The 23,728-nt window shown below is 41.2% G+C and overlaps 1 protein-coding gene across 1 annotated transcript; it reads left to right on the forward strand.

The window, feature by feature from the left end:
- Positions 1–1,446: 1,446 nt before the first annotated feature.
- Laptm4a (lysosomal protein transmembrane 4 alpha) lies at positions 1,447–19,513 on the forward strand. The gene is made up of 7 exons (XM_021660793.2): positions 1,447–1,719; positions 12,818–12,938; positions 15,513–15,589; positions 15,681–15,803; positions 16,849–16,944; positions 17,379–17,477; positions 18,902–19,513. The coding sequence occupies exons 1-7, from the start codon at positions 1,609–1,611 to the stop codon at positions 18,974–18,976; spliced, it is 702 nt and encodes a 233-aa protein (XP_021516468.2). The 5' UTR covers positions 1,447–1,608; the 3' UTR covers positions 18,977–19,513.
- The last annotated feature ends 4,215 nt before the right edge of the window (positions 19,514–23,728 follow it).

The following is a 23,728-nucleotide window of genomic DNA, read 5'->3' on the forward strand; positions in this document are numbered from 1 at the left end:
TGTGTTCTCTCTTGTTTGCTTCTTCATACACGAGGATAGCTGGGCCACTGAGCTTCCAGGGATTTCTTCTGACTCCAACATCTGTCTGCAGTAACAGAGCTGGGTTTTATAGAAAGGTAAAGCCATGGTGCCTGGGCTTTTCATAGGGCCTGGAAATCCGAACTCAGGTCCTCCTGATTGCTTGGCAAGCACTTTACCCACTGAGCCATCTCATGCCTAGACCATGCCGGCAGTGTGTAGACATATATTTCCGTCAATAAACTTCTAGCATTGTGTACTGGCTTCCACTATGGTAGGCAAAGTTAAGGAGTTTGTCCCATCATCTGTTCCCTCTCTCCACGTCCTCCCCCAAAACACATTTTTGTTTTTGAGGTTTTCTGAAATATTCAGTGCTTATTTGATTATGCACACTGGCACACTGTTACATTTCTTTTCAAAGTAGCCACAAGCCTTATACAAATACAGAATGAATTCAGTCAAAAACGTGACTCAGTTAATGAGGATCCTAAGATGTTAGAAGCAATTAAAATAGGATGAATTTAAAGCACCCACTGTTGAAGTAAGAATGAATCACCCAATTTATGTCAAATGGCTTTCTTTGAGAAGGGTTAAGGTTCAGAAGTGTAGTGAACATGTTTTAGACATGTTCAGCATCCCAAAGAAAGCTGAAGTTCACTCAGAACATGCAGAAAAGCGTGGCTTGCTTCTCACTTAAGACCATGTTTTGTTTTTCCAGCCTATTTCAATGTGCTTCACAATTTTTCTCTTCAAAATAAAAATCACTATTATCTGTAAAATAGCCGCTAAAGCGGTATTTCCACTTTAATCATGCTGTCATTTTCGTTAATCCCTTGGCCTTTAGCCAAGAGTCCAGTGGTATTTCCTGGCTCCCTCCAAGTAGGAGCAACGGGGGAAGGGCAAAAATCCTATCCTTTATCCTACACGGTGAGCCTCGATTCTGCCAGAACCTAGAGGTTCTGCAGGGTAGCCACGCTCCTTTCCCCACAGGCACGCCCCTGGCCGGCCCAACAATGGAGCTGGGCGAACACGTCACATGAACGTCGCAGTCCTGTGACAAAGACAACGTGGCAAAAGACAGCGCCAAAGATCTCCGTGCCCGCTGTCTGCCATCTAACCCCGTCTCGTTTCTTTCTCCCTTCTCTGATTAAACGCCTGGTTACCGGGCTCGTCTCGGCATGGTGAACAGACTTACAGACCCACACAGCCCCAGACCCTGAGCTGGGCCCGGTTCACGCAGAGCAAACAGTGCCCGGAGAGAGCTAAACTTTTGATTGGGCGCGAGCTCTGTCAATCTCCACGTTTTCTCCAATCAAAAGCCAGGATCTCCAACCCACCTCAGCCTTCCGCTTCTCATTGGTCTCCATGAGGCAGAAGGCGGAGGGAGAGCGGGCCAGCCGAGGTCGCGCGAGAGCGGCGTCCGGCGCTCAGAGCGCAGGCGCACAGGAGTTGGCAGGGACCCTGAGGGAGGGCGGACCAGAAGACGCCTCTCTTGGCTTTGGACAGCGTCGTCGAGTCGTCTGGGTTCTAACGCTGGGCCGAAAGCTTTTGTCAGGGGCCTGGGCGAGAACGAGGCCCGCGAGGTTCCCGATGGTGTCCATGACTTTCAAGCGGAGCCGCAGCGACCGGTTCTACAGCACCCGGTGCTGCGGCTGTTGCCATGTCCGCACCGGGACAATCATCCTGGGGACCTGGTACATGGTAAGGGCAGGCGGGCAAGGGCCGCTCCACCCAGCCAGTGCGCACGCGCGCCTGGTGGGACTCGGGACTGGGGGGCGGGAGGCGGGGACTTGGAAGTTGGGGGACTCTACTTTTCGGGGTGATTAACTGTGAACGGAGGCTGGGTACTTCGGGAGATAGGGCTCAGCAGGATTTGGGAGGGGGACAGGGATATAGGATCGTTATTTCGGGTTCGGGAAGTACGCAGGCCTCCACCCCCCCAATTCCCCCGACGAAGCAATTCTTGTCCTCCTGTAGGTATCCAGTTCGGACGTTGTTTTGTCCGAATGGAAAGAGAAATCCAGTTGTAAAGCCATTTTTTTTTCGGTGTCTCCTGGAGTTTGTGTTGAGGCGTTTAGTGATGTAGCCAGAAAGTCCTCTGTTTTGAGAAGTTCGCCAGGATTTACGCTGGGTCAGATTTTCCTTGGTACACCACTCTCCCTGCCTGTCAAGTGCTTTTCATCTCAAGCCCACCTCGGCTTGGAAGAGTTGTGTACTGAGAGCCTTCTGTGTCGCTGCTGGTATTTCCTGGGCTCCAGGATATATGTGATTCTGTCACGGCAGTTGGATGGTCTTGTTGGTTCCCGGTTCGGTAGAAAGTCTTTCTGTGATTTTTTTTAAGCTACAGTTCCCAGTATCTGTTTATATGGAACTTAATTTGCTGCCATTTCCAAAAACGTGTTTCTTTTTAGGTAGTTTTAAGCTGTTAAACTTTGCTGAAGCTTTGAGGAACTTGTATTGTTGACTTGGCTGCTTGGATGACTTTCATTTTCGATGTGGGGTGGGGATGGGGAGTAGCGTTAGAGATACTGTGCAGTTTCTGATAATTATATGAAGAGCAAAGGAGGGAGAAGTTTACTCCCAACCTCTCCTCCCCCTCTTCCTTCTCTATAATCTTCCCCGCCCAGTGTCTTGAAGTCATTAGTAACTATTTGGCGGAACACCAGATGAAAATCTTCAGGCAGATGGTTTCACAGCCCACCCCAGGGGATTATCAGACCTCCACATTACTGCTGCTTTTTCAGTCTTGTTTCCTTAATGTAGATTAGAAAAGAGAACCAGGAAAGCTTGAATGTAGGTTTATTTGCTTGTGCTGATGTTATTTTCATGTTTCCTGTACTTTTGTACTCAGAAAAGTCACCTTATTGCTACTGTAGAATTATGTCACATTTTCTTTAAGAAACTGCACGTTGCTTACGATAACTGAGCTGTAGGCCTGGACCTGGACTATTTAGTGACAGTCAGCTGAAATGTATATCTAGTGTCCTCTTGTTTACCTTTTTGGTAGGAGTATGGATTTTTAATTTGTTTTTTGTCCTTCACTGTCTTCCAGTCTCCTAAATGACTGATTCATGTCTTTCCTTCATCAGGTCTTACCTAGCACCCTCATTGCTTTGTCTCAGAAAATGACCTTCCCTCCCGAACCTAGCTGAGAAAATAGAATTAGAGCCTGGGATTCTTGCCTGAAAACTTCATCTTCCTGTTTTTTTTCTTTCGTCCCTCCGCCTCATAGACAAAGTGCGTCAAACCCTTTCATGAAAAAACAAAACAAGACAAAAACCCTTCAGCCATTTAGAGATATTGGCAGTATTTCTCTACACTCTCTGCTAGCTGGAGTTTTTGATGCTATTGGTTTTGTTTATAAAAATGAACAGGGAACTCAACGCAGAACAAAAAATTATAGTAAGGATTTTTTTCTTTTATCACTTTTTAGTTTGTATTTATTTTTATTTCACTGTATGGGTGTTTTGCCTTCGTGTTTCTCTGTGTTCCACTTGTGTGCAGTGTCTATGGAAGCCAAAGGGGTTACATTCCTTTGGGACTGGAATTACAGATGGCAGTTAGCTAGGTAGGCGTTGGGAATTGTACCCAGGTCCTCTGAAAGAACAACCAGTGTTCTTCACCAGTGAACTATCTCCCCAGCCCCAAGGACATTTATTTTTAACAAAATATGGGTTGAGAGGTCTAAATCTGTAGCACAATTGAAGCTCTTGGTGTGAAAAAAGGTTTTTTCTTCCACTTTGTGCTCAATTTTGAAAAGGTGTTATTTTGCATTAACATTCAGGTTAGACTATTACAAACTGTTTCAGTTGATCTGTTTTAACTCATATAAGAGATTTATTGACCATTTTCAGTGTGAAGAGCTCTGATGGACACACAGAAGAGGTAGATCACCCACCTTGAATGACTTCTGTATTCTTATTACCTGCTGCACGGTAGATTCTACTTCTGCTTACTTTGATCATGACATCATTTCTTAATGTTGATAGTATTACAAAGAACTTTGGAGCACAGCCAGGGAAGTAGAATTTACAGTCACAGAGGAGAAAGATGAGCAGTGATAGCAGATTCTAATCAGATTAAGGGGAGGAAGAGAGCATTTGTTTTGTTTATTACAGTGTTATTGGTGATTTAAAAAAAATACAAGCCTCAGTTCTATAGTTGTATGAAGATATGCTCTCTGCTAGTTGGATTGTGCTTACGAGACAGAGTATAATGTATAATGCCTCTAAATAAAGATATCTTGTCCAGATTGTGCATTCTGCTGTCCTAAGCAGAGACATAAGATTACAGCAGATAGAATGTCTTTTCCTCCTGATTTCTGCTTTTCCATTGTTCCCTTCCTAACCACTTCATGAGCATTGGTCCTTGACTCCAAGGGAACAGTATGTCTTGATCAGTGTGAGAGAATAATGATGAACCAGGTTGGGCTATCTGGACTAAGGCCTGCATTTATGATTCCTGCCGTGGTGTTTGAAACTTGGAGGCATGGCCCTCCCTCCTGTTGGACACGTCAGTGACTCATAATGACATCATTGGTGTTTTGTTTTTTTGGCTTTTTTTTGCATTGACATCGATGGGTTTTCTGTTAAGGCTATCACAATCCGGTATTCCAAAGGATTAATTGTATGGAGCCAGGTGTGGGGGTAGATGCCTATAATGTGAGTACTTAGGAGGTGGTATCAGGAGGATTAGAAGTTCAAACCTAGGCTTGGCTACTGGCCAGTCTAGGCTGCATAGGATGCTATATCCCAAACCAAATCAAACCAAACCAAACCCTTTAATACTGTAGCTGGTATTGAATAGTTTTGTGGGACATAAAACCAGAATCTGTTATATGTAACAGATACCAAACCTGAAGAGTTAGCATTTTACGTTTTAAATGTGAAAGAAGTGCGTGAGGCATAAGTAACATGCAATTTTAGAATGAGTTCAGGCTTAGATTTCTTCATTCTTCAAGTTCATTTATCATTTAAAGAATTTGAAGCCAGATTATTTTAAACAAATCCTTAGGAGATCTGAACTCAAATGTATGAATCATGAGCATGGGGTTAAAAGCCTGTTGCAGGAGATAACCTTCCTGATACAAGTGCATTTTGCTTTGCTTTTTTCAAGACTGGGTTTCTCTATGTAGCCCTGGCTGTCCTTGAACTCTCTCTATAGACCAGAGATCTGTCTGCCTCTGCTTCCTGAGTGCTGGGATTAAAGGTGTGCACTACCATGCTCAGCGATACAGTGCATTTTACTGTGAGCCTCTGTAACAGAAGACTTTCTCGTGGATGTTTTATCCATTAGTACTCCAGTGTTAGAAGTGAGGACAGATTTCCTCACGCCATAGGGTCCCCTCACCCAAAGTTTGTGCTTTCAGTACATGCTATTTCTTTCCCTTTGAAGGGCTCTTCTGCCCTTCAATTCACTTAAAATTATTTTAAAATTTACTATTACTGTATATATCCATGTATGATGTGGGGGGTGGTGTGGGATGGAGGTCACAGTTTTGTAGAACTTCCCTTCTTCCACCTCTCTGTTAGCTCTGGAGGTTGAACTCAGGTCACCAGGCCTGTGTTACAAACCCATTGTGCTAACTTGTGGGCCCATAAGAATATATTGAGGAAAACCTTCAGATTTGCAAAAGTAGTGAAATAATTCTAAAAATCACCCCACTTCAGCCATTAACGTTTTTCCAATTCCAGGCAAATCTTTATTAGTTAGTACATGTGTTTGCATGGTAAGGTTTTCTTTACTTCTTGAGCTCATGGGTGGGTTTCCTTACTCTGGGTGTCTGCTGTATGTATCACTATACAAGAGTATGAGTATCTTTTTCTTCATTTTTCTTTCCACCACAATGTCATTTGGGGCTGGGGATGTAGGTCAGTACAGAGTGTTCCTCAAGGGACTGGTGATGTTATATATAGCTCAGTTGACAGTGTTTGCTTAGAATTCATGAGACACTGGGTTCCATCCACAGTACCACATAAACTGGACCTGGTGACACGCAACCTGTAATCCTAGCACTTGGAAGGTGGAGGAAGGAGAATCAGGAGTTCTTCATAGTCATCCTCCACTAAATACACTGCAAATAAGGAATGCACAAGGCCCTGACTTTAAACCTCTATGGGCACCAAAACTAGGTATGTGTAGGGGTCCTCAGTGATAGGTGTAGAGTTCCTCACTGATGTAAAACATGTCTAGAAGTAGCTTATTACCAGTTAGTACAGCTGAGGTATTCAGTAGACATATATGGAATGAATTATCTCTTAAGAAAAATAGAGCTAAATCAGTTATAATTAAGCATAGTGACCAACAACAATTTTTTTCTAGATATGGTCAATTTTGATCATTATCATTTCACAATTCTATGCTTAGTTTTATGGACTTGTTTGCCTGAAAGGGCTTCTTGCTTATAAAATCCTAAAGCAGATACAACTCTGTTAGTTACAGTCTCAGAAGATACTGGGTGGGGCAAAAATGCTGTGGGAAAATTGTTGGGTGATGTTAAAAAAATTAAAGGATGGAACTGGAGAGGTGGCTCAGTGGTTAAGTGCTGGCTGCTCTTTGAGAGGACCCAGATTCTAGTCCCAGCATCCACATGCCTGTTCACAGTCGTCTGTAACTTGCATTCCAGGGGGTCCAACACTTTCTGGCTCATGAGGACAACCAGACATACAAATGGTGAATAGACGTATGCAGGCAAAACATTCATGCATGTAAACGTGTTAAAAAAAATTTGTGTTTAGTGATAATCAAGTCCATCTTTGGGGTACTGATGTGAGATCTAGCTTTAAGTGTGTGTGTGTGTGTGTGTGTGTGTGTGTGTTCATGCATGTGTCATGCTGGGTGTAAGGAGATCAAAAGAGTTCTTGCTTTCTTATATTAGTTTTCTACCAGGCTGCGCACTCCAGGCTAGCTGTGAGCTTTTGGGTCATTTTCCTTCCCATACATCCCATTTCACATATGGTAGGACTGTTAGGATTACAGATGAGTATCACTGGATAGGTTTGCTTTATCTTTCTGAGTGCAGGGCACCTGGCTGGTTTGGAACTATCTGTGTGACCAGGCTGGCCTCAGCTCACAGAGATCTGCCCCTTTCTGTCTTCTGAGTGCTGGGACTAAGGATGTGGGCCACCACATCCACCTGTATCCAGCTCTCATTGTGAGTTCCAGGGATGGGGTTTCCCATGCTACAGGATAGATGTTGGCTACCGATCAAGTCTGAGCAAATTTTTCCAGCCTGAAATCATACTGAGAGACTTTTCCTGATCATAGTTCAATAGAGCTCGAAGTCGGTATAAGGAGGAATGGGGGAAGTCACGTCAAAACCCAGACATGAGACTGCAGTTCTCCAAAGAATAGGCACAGATGAGATTGAAAGGTTGAATTCAAAATTTCTTGAAACAAATGAAAGTAGAAACAGTGTTTCAAACCCAGGGACACAGCAAAATCAGTGAGGAAGTTCACAGCCATGGACCAACAAACGGGAAACCTGCATCAGAAGTTGATGAGTCCCAAACCAATGGTACTTTTTAAGGAAATAAGAAACAAGAACTAAGCCCAAAGGCAGTAGGAGGAGAAAAAAAAAATCAGAACAGAAATTAAAAAAAAAAAAGGCCACAAAATGAAAATGTTTAGGTTTTGTTGTTTTGTTCAGATGGTTTTTTCGTTGGAGAGCACTTTCTATCTCCAAGCTGGCCTCAGACTCACAGAGGTATTCCCATTTCAGCTTTCCAAATATTGGGATTATAGGCATGGGTCACTATGCCCAGTGAGTTTTTGAAAAAATTCAAATCTTTAGGCCAAGAAAAAATCAGAATCAGCTGAGAAAGGTAATGATTCAATTGATACTACAGTGATGTAGAGGCATTTAGAGAGATTAGAACAAAGGACTCTCTGCCAATAAATTGGAATCTTAATTAGGTAAATCTTGAACACGGCCTAGCAAAGATAGACCATAAAGAGAATACCAAGTAAAGAGAACAAGTAATGTGATTGGATTAGTAGTGAAAAGTTTCCCAACAAAGAAAAAAAGTCCAGGGTTTGATTATTTCATCAGTGGATTCTACAAAAGATTTAAAGACCCACTACTATCTTTCTAAATTATTCTCCAAAAATGGAGGACACAAAACAAACAATAAAAGACTCCTAAACAAAACACTTCAGGCTAGTATCTGAGCAGTGCAGATATTCACAATACAACACTGGTAAACAATTCAATTATAGAGTTAATCCTTATGATAAAGTGGTATTTATCCTAAGGATTCAAGAATGGTTCAACCCAGGCACATCAATGAAGGTGGTATATATGTAGGATAAAGGACCAAATCCAGATGACAATTTCAAAAAATATGTGCAGTTATGTATTTGATACATTTTACCATCCTTTCACATGAAAAAGTAGGGCTAGCACCATACCAAATTAGTTCTTCTAAGTAAGATAAGAAACCACATAATGGTGCCTTTTAACAATTCTGTTCAACATAGTAGTGAAAGTCCTAGCCAGAGCAGTTTATCAAGCAAACAGATGAAAAGCTTACACATAGGAAAGGGACTGAATTTTTTTTTTGTCAGAATTAATAAATTTGAAGAGTTCAAGAATAGTTTATATGCCAAAAATGAACTGTCTGAAAGAGAAATTAGGGAAGCACTCACACTTGTCATAGCTGTGTAAGAAAAACACTCCCCCTTCACCCCCAAGAGTAACTTTGACTAGGAGGTGAAATGGTTTACAGTGAGAATAAAACATTGATGAAAGACTTCAGGCAGGTCACAAACAAATGGAAAGACATGCATCGGAACTGTGTTGGGTGCCATACTACCCAAAGGGATCTGTTAATGTAAGGGAGTACCTGCTGCTGTTCTTCACTTAGTAGGAGCAAACGATTCCAACGTTGAATGGAACCACTGACGACTGTACCAAAGAAATCTTGAGCAAAAAGACCAAATCTGGAAGTATCACATTGTCCAGTTTCAAAATGTAAAGCTGTCATAACTAACATAGCTTAGTCCTGGTACAAAAATAGACATGTAGACCAATGGAACAGAATAGAGAACCCAAAAATAAACCCACACTCCCCACAGCCAAGTGGTTTTCAACAGAGGTGTCAGAAATACACAGCTGGGTGAGCACATTCTCTTCAATGAATAGTGCTTTGAAAACTGCCTGTCTACACTTGTAGAAGAATGAAACTAGACCCTTGTCTTTCATAAATAAAAGGCAACTTAAATACTGCAAAATACTTAAGTATAAAACTTAAGACTAAATCTGCTAGGAGAGAATATAGGGGAAGTACTGATGCAAGTCTGTGTCTTAGTGTTCTATTGCTATGATGAAGTGCTTGATTAAAAGCATCTTAGGAAGGAAATCTTTGTGTTGCTTATACTTCCACATGACACGTCCATCATCAAAGGAAAGTTGGGGCAGGAACCTAGATGAACTGGAGCAGAGGCTATGGGGGAGTTCTGCTTACTGGTTTTCTCATCCTGCTTTCTTATGCCATCTAGGACCACCTGTCCAGTGGTAGCACCCCTACTCTCCCAATGAGCTTGGCCCTCCCACATCAGTTATTAATCAAGAAAATGAACTACAGACTTGCCTGCAGGAAAATCTCATGGAGGCATTTTCTTAATGGAGATTCCTTCTTCCCAGATGACTATATCTTATGCCAAATTGACCAAAAGGAACACACACACACACACACACACACAGACACAGCCAGGACAGTCTGAGCAAGAAAGTTTTGTACAAGAATGGAAATGCATAGACAACAAAAGAGAACACATACGAATGGTATTGCATTGAACTAAAAAGTTTCTTTACCGCCAAAGAATCAGAACAGTGAGCAGACAACCTATAGAAATGGCAAGAGATATTTGCAAACTTCCTCACAAGAGATTAATGACAAAGTATATGAAGAAATCAACAGCAAAAACAATTACTCAAATTTTAAAAGGGGAGCTTAGTTGAGTAGACTTTTATCAAAAGAAGATAAGTAGGACCAACATATATATGAAAAACGTCTGAATGTCATGAGATGGCATCATACCCAGTGAGTAAATGCCTGTCAACCAGACAAAAAGTGCATATTGGCAAGGACTGGGAGAAAGGGACATCTGCATTGTATGGAGTTGTAGTATTGGATAAACTGTGGAAGCTCCACAGGGTAGAAATGCCGTAGAACCCAGAAATCCCATTTGTGATTATTTACCCACAGTAAGGAAATCAGTATAACAAAGAGATCTGTTGCAGCCTGTGTTTATTGCAGCAGTGTTCATAGTAGAGGAGGTAGGGGTCGGATGGGATGTCCACTGATAACAGTGGATAAGGAAAAAGAGGTCTGCGTTTACAATGGGTTCTGTGAGCAGTAATGAACAAAATCAGCATTTGCAGCAACATGGATAGAACTGAAGATACAACTGAGATAAATTAATTACAGACAGACAAATACATGATTTTACTTATAGATTACAAAATAGCTTAGTTTATGGACAGGATAGTAGTCATCAGAGACTGAAAGGCAAGAGGAGAGGTCAGTAAGCAAGAAGATTAAAATACAATTAGTGTTCTCTTGCACAGAGGATGATTACAGCTGTCAATATTGCATCAAAAAAAATGAGAGCTAAGCAAGGTTTATACCACAAACAATGAAATGTTTTAAGGTTATGGTATGACATGTCTTGATTTGACCAGTAAATGCTGTATAAGTTTACTAAAATATAACATTGTACTCCATAAAGATGTACAGATACTTTCTATCATCAGAGAAACCCCCCCCCCCCAAAAAAAAAAGAAAAATTCCTGAGTCTTCAAGGATTTACTGAAAATCAGGGAGGAATTGTTTGCCTGGGCCTGAGTGTTTCTCTGGACTAGATCTTGTTCCTTTCTACCAAATAAAAGGCACAACATTGTTTTCTTACTGCTTATTTACTCATGAAGTGTACAGAAAGCTTTTAAAGTCTTATCCTCCTTCAGTAATAATAGGTGCTTTCCCTGTGTTGTTGACATATGTGCTATCTTCTGCCTGGCCTTGTTACTAGATTTACAAGCCTTTATTTTCGACTTCTTTCCTGAATACAGTGTGTATATGAAGGAGAATCATAACTAAAATATTTTAAAAGACTTTTTAAACTATAGGGTTACAGTTAGTTTTAATTTTTTTGAAAATTTCGATAGGGAGTTTAGTAGAACTGTCAGCTGAAAGTGATGTGCATTGCCAGGGTCTGTACATGAGCATGGAGTGGGAAGTGCTCAGTGGGAAGTGCTTAGCATCACAAGCACTGTTTTCCCAGACCAGCTGCTGTCCTAAGTACGACCCACAGTGAAGTAAATTTGAAAGTGTTGCTAACAATATTAAGCAAAGACAGTGGAAAAGTCTATGACTTTTTATAGAACAGAATAGGAATTTTTAAAACTTCATATATGTGATTAAACTATTTTAGACATGGACTGTTGCATATATACAACTGTGGCACACACACACACACACACACATTCATTTAAACCTCCTAAGTAGTAGTTTTAGTATTTCATTTCCTTCATTTGGTAGTTAAAATTTTCATATTTTTCCAGACATGAATATTTTTGTGTAGCATACAAAGCTTTTTTTTTTTTTTTTTTTAAAGCTAGGATGATAACTGCGTTCAGCAAAGGTTTGCTGAATGGATTTCAAACTTAATTCCAAAGTACAAGATACAAGTTAGGTATAAGAAAGCATACCTAACTTAAAATAAGCCTTGGCCTGCTTTCTACTGAAAGTTTTGAAGACTAGCCTGATACAAGAAAATACCTTTCTTAGGTGTTACCATTCATCCATCATTTAGGGTGGACAAGAGAGAGGAGTTTCAGGTATTGTTGATCGAACCCCTTTAAAATGGGGTTTATATCCCTGATAGAGTAGGGAAATGTGTGGTGTTGTGATGGGATTTCAGCAAAATGTTTGACAAAGACCCTCGTGTTTGTGTGTATGACCTACATGGCGATTATTATTTCATGATTATATTTCAGAATGAAGAAACCAGAGAGAATCAGTCTGTAGGATGTCAAAATCTAGATCTAGGAAATCTTGGTGGGCACGGATGTAGTAAGATGAAATTTAGGTACCAATTCATTGAAGGCTGTGCATGATCATCTGAATCCAACTCTGCTGATTGCAGGTAGCTTATCAGCTCAAGTGTGGAAAAGCAATTACTCCAGTGTGACATTGCAAAAATGCATAAAGCCGGTACAGTTATCTTTGAAATTGGTGTGCCGAATTGGGGAATCTTGTCTTTTACATTGGAACTTATGCAAAGGGGAAATAGACAGGTAGCTAAAACATGGTGGTAGATCGGAGAGGAGTGGTTTGAGAACCTGAGTGTTTAGCGTGTACAGTGATTGGAAGCTGCTTTTGAGCATTAGAGGAACATTGACCCAGCAGGTAGAATTAAGACAAATGCAAGGAGAGGGAGAGGATTTGAACCAAACACATGGGGGTGCTTTGGAGGAGTTGCAGCCATCAGCATGTGGGTGGTGAGCTGACAAGTCTGTGATGGATGTGAGATGAAATATGGGCCTCCAAACAGGAACAGCGAATGATTCCCTAAGTTTACTTTCTGAGCATTTTATTCTAGCTTATTGGTGTTAGCACAGGGTTAAGAATCTATACATGCTATGACTTTTAAACTGTTCTCACAATGTTGATGCATGTTTTATCTGTGTCACCTCTTTCACAAACTTGTTACTGCAAATGAAACAGTATTAAATGTAACACAAAGTCTAGAGAGACTGGTCCCTGAGAAGCTAATGTAAAAGTGTTGTCTTTCTCAGGTGGTCAACCTATTAATGGCCATTTTGCTGACTGTGGAGGTGACTCATCCAAATTCCATGCCAGCTGTCAACATTCAGTATGAAGTCATTGGTAACTACTATTCATCTGAGAGAATGGCTGGTAAGTTTTTACTTTGAAAGATATCATTGCCAGATTTTTGTATATAAAGCCAATTGTAGTCTACATATGAATGTTATAGGAAGATTGGTAAAATTATGCTTAAGTTATACTTTAAAGGGTTAAATAATTTGCATACTAAGTAACAAGTTAAATGTTATTTATACTACTTGTTGAGACAGCAAAGTATTTTGATTACTTTTCCCAAAGGTGTTCAGCAAGAGTTACAGTAGAGTGTTTCTGGACAGGAAGATGAAATAGGCAATAGGTGGTGTCCATGCTTTGACTGAGATCAGAGACAGAGAGAACAGGAAATAAAGATAGTGGAGACTTGAGGGAGGGCCTGATACCATGTGTAGTCAGGATCAGAAGGTTGTGTGTAGATCAGATGGACTATTACAGTAAAGTATTAACTACAGTGTCCAGTTCTCTTGTTTATGAGAACTGGAAAGAGACTTAACATTGCTATTAAAGGTAAATAAAATAGCCCTAGAACATTCATAGAAAGTGTTCTTTTAAACCCATTTATTCACTGATAGCAATTATTTTTATTACCAGTTTTCTCTTTAAAATATAGATATAAAACAATTCTGGTTGAATTTATATTAGTATATATTATGTCATAAATTTAATACTTAAACAGAAACCTATGCTTCAGAGTTTAGAATATAATTTCTGCATGCTTAGTTTTAAAAGTTCAGTTCAGAAAATTGTTCCCAGAATCACAAGTGTATTTATGATACTATAGATCTTAATTCCTAGGAATTTAGGTTATATTAACTTTTAACATGAAATTCTGAATTTGTATGTACCTGTGATCCAAGGATGAAGATTGTGTCTTCCTTTTTTAAAGACTGTTTTATTTTGTGATTGCTTTGCCTGCATGTGTGTATATGCACCATATGTGTGCAGTGCCTTTAGAGGCCAAAAGAGGGCAATGTGAACTGGAGTTTGTACATTGCCATGAGGGTGCTGGGGACCAAACCCAATTGCTCTTCAAGAACAGTGAGCTTGTTAACTGCTGAGCCATCTCTCCAGCCTGATCTATGTTTTTTTTGTTTGTTTGTTTGTTTTTTGTTTGTTGTTAAACAATTTGTTTTCATGGATAACTTAATTTTCCTGGAGCCAAGAAGAATTCTGTGACTAATACATAATAGGATGAAAACAACTGATGAGTGTGTATGTATAATGCATGTGTGTGTGTGTTTTACTGAAGAGTCTTCTGACTTTTTAAAAATATATCCTATCCTTGTGACGTTCATTGACGCTAACAGGAGTGGCAAGGAATAGCTTTTTCTCATATTTTTTTTGAGTAGTTTGTTTTTATCTGAACTGTCTCCTCCCCAAATAATAATAAACAAAATTTTAGGATCTTTTATTAGTACCCTCTTCCAATTTTTAGAGAGGGTCTTGCTTTGTAGTTTGATTCTTCAAGTAGGATGAGCTTTTAAATCCTTAACACTGGAGGTCCTCTGAGATGATAGAGTAATTATGTTAAATACTGGTAGTATTCATAATGCTCAGTGACAGCTATTTGGATAAGTATATAATAGTATGAATCTTTAGTGATTATTCTTCATTTTTGGTGCCCTTTAATTTTTAAGTTTTCAGTTATGTGTGTGTGTGTAGGCGCATGTGCATTTGAGTGCAGGTACCTGGAAGCCAGAGGCATCCGATTCCCTGGAACTGAAGCTACAGGTGATTATGAGCAGCCTGATGTGGGTACTGGGAACTGTACTTGGGTCATGTGCAAGAGCAGCAAGCAGAGCTATCGTTCCACATTTCCCATCTCCCTTTAGGTTATTAATGCTTGTCCAGAGTCACAGGATTAACTAACTATAGGTTGTGAAGAGACTCTCTCAGTCAAGTATGGTTTAGTATTGTTTGGGATTATTTGGTTGTGTTCTGAAGAAAATGGTGAAAATCGGTTAATGCACACTGAAGAAAAGCTAAGAGGAATAGACCTGTGTAGGGGAGAGTAGGCAAACTGAAGGAAGCCATGGGTTAAAGATTTGATTCTGGGATGGGATTAATGTAGAACTTTCAGTTTCATGTTGTATTTTTATCAAAGCAAGAGGTACATATGTAGGGTTTGTGTGTGTGTGTGTGTGTGTGTGTGTGTACACAATTCATCTGTCTTAAACAAACAGCAACTTCTTTCAGTTAAACCCTCATCTCACAAAACCCAACATGTGTGAATTCTTTCATAGTTTTTCATTGCTTCTGCCTGTGTTTCAACTTGCTGTATTGGATTTTAGTTGTCTCTTTGCACTCCGACGTGTAGAGGCACAAAGGACCTGTTTTCCTATGGTTAGGTGTTCATGTTCCATCCTAAGCGGAGGATGCATCAATCAGTTCAACATGGAAAGGCATGTGTAAATTTCTCAAGATTTCTTCATGCCAAGGCTTAGATTTTCTTCTCATCTTGTCCTTAGATCTTTTAAGAGCCACTTTTGAAAACAATTACAGTTATATTAAACAGTTACATATAAACATTTTAAAGTGTCATTTTGTCTGGAGAGTTTAGTTTCTTTCATTGCATATGTTTCTTAATTAGATTTGTTTTTCTTTTCTTAGATAATGCCTGCGTTCTTTTTGCCGTCTCTGTTCTTATGTTTATAATCAGTTCAATGCTGGTTTATGGAGCAATTTCTGTAAGTCTGCTATATTTACATCTCCCCTCATTTGACCTTGACTGAGGGTAGTGCTTTTATAAGTGTACTAAATGTTACTTTTCTTCTTCAGTATCAAGTGGGCTGGCTGATTCCATTCTTCTGCTACCGGCTTTTTGACTTCGTTCTCAGTTGTCTGGTGGCCATCAGTTCTCTCACTTACCTGCCAAGAATCAAAGAATATCTGGATCAGTTAGTAAGTGTGTGTGCTATTTAAACGCATCCACTTACGTAAAATATTTGAAATTCTGCAGCAGCCTTAGGTACCATTGTTAACTCTGTGCTTTTTACAGTATCTTAAAATCACTCCCATGTGAAAACTTGTAAAATAGAAATAGATGATCATTGTAACCATACCAGTAGGACAGCCCAGTCCTAGAAGTCCATAAAGAGAGGTAGTGTGGAAGAGATAGTTGAGCTGTTGTGTTTTCGTAGAGTATTCAACTGTATTTGGTACTTATTAAGGTATTAGTGTTTTCATCTTTATCAGAATAGTGGCATATGTCTGTGTGCCCGCTGTACCCTAGCCCTGTGCCTCTGTGCATGCTGTATTCTAGTCCTGTGTAGGAAAGAATATCAAACAATGAATAACCCTGCTTTTTTACAGACCGTGGTGTTTTTTCTTCTCTATTTGATTGGCTTAGTCCTTTCCATTAGAGACTACTAGCTCAGCTTGGCCAGTTTTAAACTTTCCCTTCCCTTCTGATGCCCTTCTCCTGACAATGAACTCATTGCCTTCCAGAGTCAGATGACTACAGCTTACCCTTCCCAGCAGTAATACTGTCCTTTTGCCCGGCTTGTAGACAGTGGCATATCTTCTTCTTACCTAGCTGATAAAGATTTGAGGCCAATATTTGACTCCTAGAAAAGCTGCTTCCTTTGTGGAACACTGGTCCTGGCCACTTGAACAATATTAGTTCCTCCTGGCTATCTGACCCGGGGCAAGGCTGGAGTGCTAAACAAGTGGTTATATTTTGTCAGAGGCAGAAAGATGGGAAGTAGTGGCCAGTAGAAAGAATATTAGCTCTGTTTAGACCTTTTAGTTATCCTAGCTAGTAAACAAGCAGATCAAAAATGATTAGTCTGTAGATGATAAGGGGCTTGGATTTGTTGCATTAATTCCTTGGTTTAACTTTGTAGTAACTGTCCCTTTTGACTTTGCTGTGGTCTTACAATGTTCCCCAGATTACCAAAAGTGCAAGTGCCATGGTGGAATTGTGAATGTTTTTATGTTTTAACAGCCTGATTTCCCCTACAAAGATGACCTCCTGGCATTGGACTCCAGCTGCCTCCTGTTCATTGTTCTTGTGTTCTTTGTGGCTTTCATCATTTTTAAGGTATGGAGCTTGTGGCTCACTCTTGGGGGCCCTGGTAAACTTTTCCCTGCTCTGTCTTTATATGGATCACAGTTAATGTAGGATTTGTAGTGATGGTGTCATTTCTGGCACAGTGGTAGAGAGAACTTCCTGATAAGGGATGGGTCCTCTCGGTCTTGTGCGCAGTGATTAGTTGGACCTTTTGTTTTCAAAAGTGGTTCATAGTTTGTAGGGAAATCTATTAAAATTCCCAACTTGAGCATTGGGATTTCCACCACAGTCTGTTAACAAACCTAAATCTCTAGCTAGAATCTCTGTGAGAAACTTGTGATGTTTAAAGGAGAGCCAGTCAATAGCGAGCCTGGCTTGTACTAGGTCTCTTTTCCAGACAGTACAGAAGGGATGGTGGTCCTCTTCTCTCAGAGTAGGCTGCTGAATTCTGTTTTTCCTTTCAGGCTTACCTAATCAATTGTGTTTGGAACTGCTACAAATACATCAACAACAGAAACGTGCCAGAGATTGCTGTGTACCCTGCCTTTGAAGCACCTCCACAGGTAAATTACACTCACCAAACTGTCACTCTCTTACTGATGCCTTCAGAAGTGAATGTGGGCCCTGACTTTCTGATCTGTACCATAACTGTGCTTGAATGTCTAGAACACATGAATGTATAAGATTTAGCATTTTCTACTGAGAATCTTGTGCACACGCGTTAGAGCACTCTGCACTGTTTGCCTAGCTTGACTTTTAGATTTATTTGTTATTGGTTCCCACAATCAGTTCTAGACAGATAAGCTAGGAATATCTATAATTGGCTTGCGAGGCTTATAAGGGAGGCAAGCTTCTGATTGTGTGTATGTGGTTTTTGTGTGTGCGTGTGTGTGTGTGTGCTGTTTGTGTTTGTGTATCTGTAAGATCCAAAGCTGGATCTTTGGGGAGATGATGTGAGGAAGTCTGAGTGCTGGGTGCACCTCAGCACCTTCTTGCCTGCCCTGCACTCTTCCCAGGTTTTCAGCCTATACAATACATATGGCCCATATTGAGCCAGCCTGTCATTTGGAGTCTACTAGGCGAAAGTGGACTTCAGAAGGTTTTCTAATATCCCAAAGAGCAGACTAGAAGGTCATTGTCATTTGAGTATAGATTATCATGATCACTGGCAGCTCGCTTTTAGAGTGGTTAGTAGGGTTCTTCCCCCAGATCCTTAGCCCTTTAAGTACAGTCACACTGGAGCTTTCTTGGTTGCCTGTCAGGAGACCCTTTGTATTTTTTAATTTTATATATGGGTTAGTGTGTTAGTCCATTTTCCAGGTTAGTCCAGAGGAAGAATTCTAATTCTGACTGCTTTGTATCATCTCATCCCATCCTACCCATCCATCCATGCATCCATTCATCCATCTCATCTATCTGTCCATCTTGTCTTGGTCATTGTTCTGTTGCTGTGAAGAGACCCTGTGACCAAGGCAACTCTTAAAAAAGAAATCACTTAATTGAGTTTTAGAGGCTTAGTCTGTAATCATGGCAGGAATAATGGCAGCACTCATGGTGCTGGAGAAGTAGCTGAGAGATACATCTTGATACACAAGCAGAGAAAGTATGGAAAGAGAAAGAGACAGATTGACTAGGCCTGATAGGAACCTTAAAGCCTACCCCCAGTAACACACTTCCTCCAAGGCCACTCCTCCTAATTTTTCTAACCCTAGCAAAGAATTCCACTCTCTGGTGATTAAGCATTCAAATATACAAGAATGGTGGGGACCATTCTTATTCAAATGACCACACACTCCACTTATCCATCCAGTGTCACTGAGTGTGGAGTTTAAGCTGCTCTGCCGCCTGAGTTCTTAGGAACTGCTGAGCTCACCACTTGTCGCCCTCAGGGTTGTGTGCTCCTGCTTAGGACATGGAGTCTAAATGCTTATTGTTCTAGAAAAGAACTTAAAGGGACTTGTCTGATGTAATTCTTTTCTCTCTTCAGTACGTTTTGCCAACCTATGAAATGGCTGTGAAGATGCCTGAGAAAGAGCCGCCGCCTCCTTACCTGTCTGCCTGAGGACGGTCTGCCTTGTCAATAAACCCTATACCAGCTTCTTGTCTTGTTTATTTTACAGAAAGCTGCAATGCAGGGCTCTCAGACATGTTTGATATAAAGTGCACTGTCTTGTCTGAGCATTTATTTTCAAACACTAAGGAGCTTTTGAACATTTATTAAAAACTTTTCGTTAAGTGTCACATTTTAGGAACTTTTTGAAGACAATCTAGGTTAAGCAAGAGCAAAGTGCCATTGGTAGCCTTTACCTGAGGGGTTGGGGGCGGGGGGAAGGGTATTCTCCATATTTTCTTTTTTAACTTTGCACTTTCTTTGTATAACGGTTTGTGTTTTGGATATTGATGCCCTGGATAGTTTCCAGAGAATGAATACATTGTTTAGGATGAATGAGTTGGGTGTAAGATCTACAGTTTCCAGCTCTATGAAACAGGAAAAACAAATAACATTTTGATTTGACCATGGGAGATGATGGTTGCATGCTTCTGATTTGTACATTTCCATCTTTGTGATACAATGCTTTAATAAACTTCTTAAATTTTATCGTTGTCATTCTTCTTAAGCATGCCTCACATTTGTGCAACCCTGTTCCTTAGTGACAAGGATATGTTTGGAGAAGTTTTGTTGGGTAGTTTCCTCATTTAAAAGTTTTTCCTTGTTTTTGTTAATATGTGATGAGAAGTCCTTTACTGGTTTTTGAATTGAGGGATGATGGAGGAATAAAAACAAGAGCGTCGTCAGGGAGAAATGAGGCTAGAGCCCTTTGAGCAGAGAAAGAGGGTGTGATTCTCCTGTACAGGGGCAGTAGGAGCTTATACAACAGCCTAGCATTTCAAGGGGAAGCCAGGACAGGACATTTTAAGGTGTCCAGCTAAAGTTCCTTAGAATCCCTCAGTAGCCTCAAAAGTTGTTTCTGTATGCCCAGCTTGTTTGGTGGTTCATGGTCAATGTTCTCTCCACCCCCATTTCATCTCCCCACTCCCACACCCTTTGGTTTCCAAGGGTTGACTTAAGGGTTATTAGGCCAAGCTTGAAGATAGCTGCTGCATTGGAGTCAGCATGAGGTTCCTTTAAGGTGTGCCTGGAACCCTGAAATGGGGCTATTTTATTAGTTTTGAGAGAAAATAAGGCAAGCAGGCTGGAAATCTTAGAGCTGCCCAGAGGAGGAAGATGGGAAAGAAGGGAAAAGCAGCCATGTGGTGGGCAGGAATGGGGGGGGGGGGTGATGAGAAAGCCTAGAGTGTCAGGAAAGCATGCCCAGGCTTTGGTAGGAAAGAAAAGGGAGCACCCTAACTCAGAAAACTCAGCAGGCTTACAGGGTGCAGCCTCTGGGTCCTACTAGATGAAATCCCAGCCTTTTCTTACATTCATTTAGCCAAGGTTAATTGAACTGGTAGTTGATGAACATGGCTATTGCCAGTGCAATTTTTGGTAATGCACTACTAAAACACAGTAAACATAGAAATAACAGTTGCTTATTACATTGTGTGCTATGTGTAACTGTGTGCTGTACTTTTGTATGATAGGAGGTTTCACACCGGCAATACTGCAGAGGTGTGATAATCTCTTGCACTATGACTAGGCAGGTATAGCACAGCACTGACTCTTCCCCCGCACCTACACCCCAAGCTCCTTTGAGGCTGATTTTTACTTTCAAAGAGTCTCTTTTTTAAAATTTTTTATTAATTACACTTTATTCACTTTGTATCCTGCCCCCTGTAGCTCCCTCCCTCCTCCGGTCCCAATCCTTCCCTCTCCCTTCTCCTCTCATGCCCCTTCCCAAGTCCAATGATAAGGGAAGTCTTCTTTTCCTTCTTTCTGATCCTAGTCTATCAGGTCTCATCAGGAGTGGCTGCATTGTCTTCTGTGGCCTGCTAAGGCTGTTCCTCCCTCAGGGGGAGGTGATCACAGAGCAGGCCAATCAGTTCATGTCAGAGACAGCCCCTGTTCCCTTTACTAGGGAACTCTCTTGGGACACTGAGCTGCCATGGGCTACATCTGTGCAGGGATTCTAGGTTATCTCCATGCATGGTACTTGGTTGGAGTATCAGTCTCAGGAAAGACCCCTGGGCTCAGATTTTTTGGTTTTAAGAGTCTCGCTACGTAGTAACCTAGGCTGGCCTGAGCTGCCCAAATATGGGAATTTCTAGCATATACGCCTTAGATTCTCAGACCACTCTTGTATGTGTCTTTTGGCTGAAATGTGCTTAACTACATAGGCTGCTGGGACCAAATTTGAGAAGACAAATGTGAAAGACATGTTGGGCTTGATGACTCCTGGTATCTAATTCCACTGATATGTTGGGGTACATATCAGTGCTCAGCCAATTTAGAGACTACAGTGGATGGGGAGTACACATGGAGACAAAGTCCTTGTTACTGTCGCTAATTCTCTGTTGAAGGCCGTGCTTGGCAATGTTTAAATGGTAGCTGGATGCTTTCCCTTCATTAGGGCTAAGATCACACCAAGAATCTGAGCACACTGGGCTGTTTGCGGACATCCGACATGCTGCAGTAGCTATGAAAGAAGATGGGAGCCCCAAAACCTCAGAAATGGCCAAGCAATCCTACTTCCTGCCATTAATATAAAAACAATTGAAATCAAGGCCCCAGAGAAGCAAGCTCTCCTGGTCACAACACAGAAACCAGTGTGTGAAAAATACAGGTGGATGGAAAAAGAGGTGTAGAGCCTTTAACAAAAAGGAGATTCTGTGATAAGCCACAAGTAGAAAAACCAGTCACAGGAAGACATCTTCATAATCCCATCCACCTGGAAACCTAAGATAGTCAAATCTGTGGAGTCCAGCGGTGAATTAGTGGTTTTAGGGAGCTGGAGGGGGCTGCCATATGGGCATAAAGCTCAAGCAGTGAGTACGCAGCAATGTGCACATAAAAAGGCTGATGTCAAGTCTGCTTTCAGAGCCTTGTAGTAAGGTTTGTCTCTGTTCTGCTGTTCATTCCCTTCTAGAACTCTCTACCCCTATCTTGACCTTCCCTCGCCTCAGTTTTCTCTTGCCAATAGAAATGTGGCTCCAGGCTCTACAGAAGGCCCAGATGTTGGGTGGAAATCTTCAATCAGCCTTTTCCCTAGGGCCCATTATACGTCTGGAGTAATGGAGGGTTAGCTTTAGGGGTCAGCCAGTGTGCTCCTTAATTCATACTTCTGTGACCTTGTGCAAAATTTTAAACATGAACACTATTTTTTTTTTGCTCAGGTGCGGGAGATCGAATGAAAGGGAAAATAAAAATCTCTGGAGAAACATAAAATATGTTAGCAATACAGCTCTAGAGGAAAGAAGGCTGGAGATGAGGTGTAGTGCATACAGTTTTAAGCACTGTTAAAAACAGTGTCATTTAGAAGGTGATGTGTAATCCCTAAAGATGTGACAGCATGCATGTGGCGGACAGGTGGCCCACAGGAACACGTTTGTGGTATTTGGAAAGAACATGACTTCTTTGCATTCGGGTATATGAGTTCGAGGACAGGCTGGTCTACAGAGCGAGTGGGAAAACTCAGGTGGGAAAGCTCAGGGAGGCAGTGGTAGACCAGGGAATTCTTAGGGCATCCTGAACAGGTGAGAGTGGGGAAGTGATTTCCCATACTTCTCTAAGTCATCATCTGGTGGCAGTTATAAAAACCTCTCAGAGTTGTAAAGACCAATGGCAACAAAGAAGAAAGAGGTTGGGGATACGGCTTAGTTGGTGCCCTTTCACTTAGTGCTTGCCGTATGCACAATGCCTTGGGTTTGGTTCCCAGAACCACACAGAGCGGGAGTAATGGCACAGGCTTGTGTTCTGGAGGTGGAGTTCAGATGTTCAAGGTCATCCTCAGCTACATAGTGAACTGGAAGTCACCTTGGGCTAAAAGAGACCCTGTTGCAGCAGCAGCAACAAGAGAGAGAGCAAGACAGAAGACAGATTCCATGTAGTGCCTTACCCATAACCAGAAACCCATAGTTACTATGAGGCTGGCTGTGGTGAGGACTTTAATGTGATTTTAAATCTGTATTCTGCCACTGATGTCCTGTCTGAGCATGGCCAGACTTTTTGTCCTCCATGAGCCTTACACACAACTGCCTACGAGAAGCATGGATGTGTAAAGTGCTCAGCACAAAGGCAGACATAGGAATACTGAATGAAGGCAGGTATGTATAAATTGGCATTTAAGACAAATTATGACTTAGCTAGTTTAACAAGTGAGGCAAAGCCTATAAGTGGATGGTGGTGGAGCTATTTTTAGGTAAACTGTAAATTGGGTTGGGTTTTTTTGTTTGTTTTTTTAATTGACCTGCCTGCTTTCTCCCCTTTCAGCACTGGGGACCCAACTCCTTTTTCTCTCCTCTGGGGAAGCGATGATCCTTTTTCCATCTGTGACTCATATATTCACAATCATCATAGAAGTCACTTTGTTCTGAGTCTAATTGTTTCTGTGTGCCCTGAAGGCAAAGGGTACTGTGCTATTTCTAAGACTCCTTTGCTTTAAAACAGTGGTTCTCAACCTTCCTAATGCTGCGACCCTTTAATACAGTTCCTCATGTTGTGGTGACCCCCCCAACCATAAAATTACTTTTGTTGATGCTTCATAACTGTAATTTTGCTATAGTTGTGAATCATAATGTAAATATCTGACATGCAAGACATCTGACATGTGACCCCTGTGAAAGGGCAGTTTGAATCCCAAAGGGGTTGAAACCCACAGATTAAGAACCACTGCTTTAAAGGAACTTCTTACAAATTAGCCCAAGAGCTGACCTAAAG

The sequence above is a fragment of the Meriones unguiculatus genome, chromosome 1, assembly GCF_030254825.1.
Source record: "Meriones unguiculatus strain TT.TT164.6M chromosome 1, Bangor_MerUng_6.1, whole genome shotgun sequence".
Lineage (NCBI taxonomy): Eukaryota > Metazoa > Chordata > Mammalia > Rodentia > Muridae > Meriones > Meriones unguiculatus.